The sequence below is a fragment of the Amblyomma maculatum genome, chromosome 3, assembly GCF_055883805.1.
Source record: "Amblyomma maculatum isolate TAMU_Amacu chromosome 3, ASM5588380v1, whole genome shotgun sequence".
NCBI classification, from domain to species: Eukaryota; Metazoa; Arthropoda; class Arachnida; order Ixodida; family Ixodidae; genus Amblyomma; species Amblyomma maculatum.
This window is the reverse complement of record NC_139346.1, coordinates 13,848,911-13,854,910: the sequence shown is the minus strand read 5'-3', so window position 1 is coordinate 13,854,910 and position 6,000 is coordinate 13,848,911. Positions and strand designations below refer to the sequence as shown.

Here is a 6,000-nt window from a genome sequence, read left to right as displayed (position 1 = left end):
ACCTTTGTTTCACACAATGATGGCACTGTGCACATCAGCCAGAACTATTTCAATATGGGTGCCGCTACTGAGGCTGGGGAGGTCAAAATAAGAACTTTACAGTTAAACACAGCAATTACGGACATACTTTGGCAAACCAGGCCATTAAAGAGAGAACAGAAATGCAAGCTTCGTGCTCTGACTGGTCACAACTGTACACACACACGCACACACACACACACACACACACACACACACACACACACACACACACACACACACACACACACACACGTGCGCGCGCACACACACACACAGCAAGGTTCGTCATAACTAAGTAAGGCAAGTTAAGTGTTAACAGATTAAAATAAATACAATAAAGGCTTGGCTAGCACAAATACGCCGTCACTATCTCACGTAAACAATATACACAAGCTTAAAAAAACGCATGCACCTTCAAAGGCGACAGCACTTTACAGTCTATGGCCTGAGTGTCAACACGTGGGACACTGCAGTACAGTATGTAGCGTGTCTTTTTTTTTAGAAATCAGGTCGGAAATATTTGAGAGAGAGGAAGGAAAATAAAAAAAATGAGAGGACACTGACGCATTTCCGCAAGAAAGAAAAAACGCACCTCTCACACCAGTTTCCAAGTTCATGCTTCCTCTATAAACCCAGCATCTGTGAAAGCAATGTTCATGGCTTTCATCAAGAAGGGCCCACCAATATGACACTGTTCATAAGATGGCATATCCTTAACATGGTGGCAGAGATAGTGCAGGCCCATAAAAGCACGCTGAAAAGAACACACATAGTGGGGCTCCTCACTGTCTCACAACAGTCATTTGCGATGAGACAAAGACGGCAAATAGAAAGATGTTCAGTGCCACGCTTAGTCCCAGCAGTAGCCAGCTGAGCTTTGGTAAAGGCCACTTGGCAAACTTCTTGCTAGAGTCTGGTGAAGAAAGGAGAGAAGAGGTCAAACTCATTACAGCTCAAAATGTACTTTTGCACTAAAAATAAACATGGCCAAACTATGCCATACTTGAGATTCGAACCCTTGGTAGTGTGAACCACTGTGCGATAACCACTGTGCGAGAGAATATGCTATTGTAGCAACCGGGACATCTTGTGGTTAGCCGCCACCCTTTCATGCTGTACATTGCATGTTGTCATCTTCATGAACTTTCATCCATGTGCATTGGATCCAAACACATCATTATCTCATTGCTTAATGAAGCTGCTTTAAACGATCCTAAAATTTTATACTCGTGACTGGGGATGTCATAAGGTTCCCAGTCAACAATTTCACTGCTCTTTGCCTGACCTTAAACTTCAAACCAAAAGTGAAAAATATTCCTTTATCTTTTGAACTGGTAACTCACATCTGAGAGACGCTCAACAATCCAGTTAATGCTGTTCATGCAGTGTGCAACCAGCACTACTACCTAATAAATGTGTCTGCTTTCTCTGATGCAACCAATAGTAGTGGCAACTGTTCCATTAGTTAAATCTGCCTTATTTGTTGTCCACAAGTGACGCTGACATCACCTGACGGCCGCTTTCAGCGCAGTTTGAAGAATTGGGTTGCACCGGCACTTTGCAGTACATGCGCCCTGCAATTTAAGCATTTCTTGATTTCGGGTCATCGCTGCTGGAACTACATTAGCTAAAACTTGACCTTTCGCTCTCCAAAATTCTCAAAATCGCACTTATAAGTCCTGCAAATTCCCTAGGTCTATTTTTGACGGAAGGAGGCCTACGCCGACCATAAGTGCGAGAATATGAACTGCTTTCACAAACATGCTTTTCGAAGCAAACGTGAAATTGTCAGTGTTAGGCTACTGTCCACTTCTCTCAGCAGCTCTGTGCCACAGCGCCGCAAAAACGAGACCTGCTCAGTCATGCCTCTCTAGGTGTAATTTCATGCCAATATAGTTTCAAAGTGTTCGACATGATCCGACGTATACGAATTACCATACACTGCCAATTGTCGCCCTTTCTTCAAAAAATGAATTTCCGAAATTTGAGGGTTGACTTATAATGGGAGCTGACCAATGTGCAAATTCGTAATTGACCTATATGCATGGCTAAGTGCGTATCCTGCGCATTGAGCTAAAATGTCAAGAATTGGGTAACAAATTTTATGAGGCATAAAGGCCGGAGCCTAAGGCAACACACAACTAATGACTCGTGGGCAAAACAGTCCTTTCTGCTTGGTCAAACTGGCACTGCCAACTAGACCCCTGTCTGGTTTGACATGGCTAGTTTTTGACTCTAAAGCATTGAAGGACTCCGATGCCTTGCTCCTTCCGTTCGGGATTTCACAGTGATGACATAAGACGATGACAATGCTAACACCCTCCCCACCCCCCCCCCCCCCCCCCCACATGCAGCTCACTCACTGTAAAACAGTTTGGATGAAGAAGGAAGAAATCCAAGCAAGATGCTTCCTTGGGACCACCTACCTGCTCCTGGCCTGGTGTCTGCAGGCTTCCTCGTTGCCAGCGATGTTTGGCTGACGGAAGACCTTGCATAGCCACCATTTTGAATGTTGCGATCAGGACTAGACATGGCTCCTCTGCTGGTGCGCTGCCTAAGTGTTGACGTACCATTCATCCTGGGTGCACTCGCTGTAGACTGTTGGCCATTAAATGGCCTGTTGTAGTCCCTCGATGGACTAGCTACAGAAGCTGGCATCCGCATGTCGGAAATGAAGCGGCCATCAGGTGAGGAGGAGAAGGCATCCCTCTGCTTGAAGAACAGCCAGTCTGTTTGTCGCTTCTGGCCAGCTGTGTTCAAGAAAACAGAATAAAGAAAATGGCAATGAGGATTTTAAGGGATGCAAGTTTGCAGAAAGCATTTTACACTAAGACCCCTCATTTCCATATTTCACCAATGTTTACCAATGTTGGTCATACGGCATGTCTCTGGCAGGTGGTAGCTGGCAGGTGATATGGCCAGGTAGTGATTGGTTGGTGCCTTGTGTTATGCCATGAGATCACGTAATGTAGGCCAAACTGGCAGAAGCTACCAACTTGGGCAGCAGTTTTGAGATGAGGGGCCAGACATGCTACTCCAAGGCCATGCAGGCATGTTCATACAGCTTGGTTAAAGCAGGGCTTCAAATCTATTTCAGTGGCCTTTCACATAAATGTGGCACGTTACAACTGCATGCTAATGAGCATATGCGAACAAAAACTGAAGTGAAAACAGAAGTGGTAGTGCACCAAAGCATCTGGTTTAACCACACTGAATTGGCTATATATTTTGTGTGTAAGTAGTTGTTCCAACCACTTAACTGAAAAACCTAGAAGCATGAACGGAGCTCTATGTGCTGGAATGAACACCATAAGACTGGGGAGAAGGCAATGCAAAAATAAGCGCTTGCTTTTTAGCAAACCCACACTTCATAAACTTTTGCCCAGGATGGTACAGAAACCTCAGAAGGAAAACTGAGCACACAAACGAACATTTTTTCTCCCCCCGCCGTGCTTTAGCATCATATTGCTACTGGGATATCCTTAATGTAACTGGCGCTGCAATGGGCTGAACTCGACGCCAAGACTTCAGTAGCCATGCAGCATCCACTCTGTCAGCGTCTTCTTTCTCAATGCTTTGTTGTGCCCGCGTTCCTCGGTCGTCATCTTTGTCTGTGAGCACATATCGGTGGAGGTTGCGGGTTCGACACAATCTGACGCTGGATCTCCGCAGTGGCCGTCACCTCGAAACCGTCACGGTGACAACCGAAGTGGCTCCATCTACCTCCGCAACTCCAACCATTGTCGTAGCCCACCCCCGTGACCCTGGCCCATTCTGCGGTACAGATGAGGTTGATGTCGAACACTGGCTTTCGCTTTATGAGCGTGTTAGCCAGCACAACAGGTGGGACGCCACGTCGATGCTGGCCAATGTCGTCTTCTATCTCACTGGCACAGCACACGTGTGGTTCGAAATGCACCAAGCAGATATTCCCTCCTGAGATGTTTGCAAACAAAAACTCCATGACCTGTCCGGAAAACCGGTTGGCCGTCAACTTGCCGCCAAGAGGGACCTTGCCACACGGGCCCAGACATCTATCGAGCCTTATATCACCTATATACAAGACATTCTGGCTCTCTGTCGAAAAGTTGATAAAGACATGACAGAACCTGATAAGGTGGGGCACATCCTCAAAGGCATAGCCGATGATGCCTTCAATCTTCTAATCTGTCGGGACTGTTCTACGGTTGACTCCATTCTGCAAGTTTGTTGACGTTTCGAGCAGGCCAAACAAAGACGCATTGCACATTGCTTCGACCGGCTCCCCAACACCGCCCCTAGCTCCATGTGCAAGGATCTGCCAACCCTAAGGCAGCCTTCCAACACTGAAAACGTGACCCGCATTGTATGTCGCGAACTGGAAGCGCTCGCTCCTGCTGCATCCAACCCGCCCTCCTCAGACAGCAACCTAGCGACGATATCCGTTATTCAACGGTCATCTGTCAGGAGGTTGCCAACATGGGTGTCCCTGTAGCCGCACCGTGGAACACCAGAGTTCGAGTCCCGTCCCTCCCATGGTCGTCACCGCTACGCCTCGCAACACCTACACGGCACTCTAGAGATACCGCAATCCTGATGAGTGGCGCACCCCTAACGATAGGCCGATCTGTTTCACGTGCTCGCGTATTGGCCACATCTCTCGCCACTGCCGCAGGTTTTCACCACCTCGACGTTTCACTTACGTTTACCGCTACTCAGATTACAGTCACCGCCATTTCTCGCCTCGTTATGAGCCGCCCAGCACCAATACCACTCCACCTTCTCCTGCATCCAGTCCAGACGATATGAACATGCACATAGCTCGAGAGCGTGATGGACATCTGGATGACCAGGGCTATGCTTTTGGTGCTTGTCTCATCAGCAGCCCAGACAAAGCAGTGCAGTTTTTCCACAGACCAGTTCTCTACTGTACACTTGGGGCACCCATACAGCAGCTCCTTTTCAGTCAAACAAAGATTAAAACTGCTTTCTCAGCTTTTCATAGCCATACTTGCAGTTTAGAACAGAACAACAAATCTATGTAAAGAGCATAATGCTTTGAAAACCCAGTTTCTCATGCAGAGACAAGCAGACAGCTGAGGTTGTTATGCTTACATTTGGACTTGCAAGCAATGAAACAGGAACACCACCAACCTTGCTCGCTGCAAGTAACTGCATCTCAGCACTCTCGGCCTGAGATACATCTAAATCAGTACCAGAGTTTTGCATTTTCCATTCGTTGAGCACGCCTCATTGACTGAACATGGCCAGGTACAGTGAAATCTCGTTACTACAAACACCACATTAACAAAGTTTTCAAATTAATGAATTTTTTAAGAATCCCCGGCAGATTTGCTATGTTTTGAATGTAAAACTATTTCAGAATTACGAATTTCAAAATAGTGTATATTTCAGAATAACGAAAGTATTTTATTTCTTCTTCTATAATTTTGGAACATCAGTATTACGAATTCGGCTGAAATTAACAGCGCCGCAGCTTGCAACTCTTGCGTGAAACGAAACAGAAACCGCTGTTTCTGTGTGTATGGTTCGTGGGCTGTAGCTATCATCATCAGGACATCTAGGACCAGCTTCTAGCGCCACCATGAAGCTATGATGGTTTATTACGCAGTAGCCAGCAGGCCTAGCTGCCTGCGTTTTTTTCTTCCTGTGTTGTGTGCCATACGCGGCTCGGGTCGTTCACGCATGCGGGGCGGTATTTTAGTTGTTTTTTTTTTGCCGCAGATTATCTTATTGCGAAGTTTGTGCGAGATTGGAGACATTAGCCAGCGAAGTGCCAAGAAGATATGAACGCAGCTGCTTTCACTGCAAGAAATCGACGCAGGGAAAAAGTGATTCGGCCTCTACAGACAGCGAGCATTGCCCCATCGACTGCCGCGATCATTATGAAAGACCGAGACAAGATTTTCAAAGTTCAGGGAGCATTGAAGATGGGGTCATAGAGACCTTTGATGTTTTTTTTTTGTTGTTTTTTTTTTG

The 6,000-nt window shown here is 46.5% G+C and overlaps 1 protein-coding gene across 1 annotated transcript; it reads right to left on the bottom strand.

Moving 5' to 3' along the window:
- Positions 1-731: 731 nt before the first annotated feature.
- LOC146194250 (uncharacterized) lies at positions 732-5,229 on the bottom strand. Its single transcript, XM_084596025.1, has 4 exons — positions 5,116-5,229; positions 2,886-2,961; positions 2,448-2,771; positions 732-934 (listed from the first exon to the last, which is right to left on the bottom strand). Exons 1-4 carry the CDS (start codon positions 5,227-5,229, stop codon positions 804-806), a joined length of 645 nt encoding a protein of 214 aa, XP_084452151.1. The 3' UTR covers positions 732-803.
- Positions 5,230-6,000: the final 771 nt, after the last annotated feature.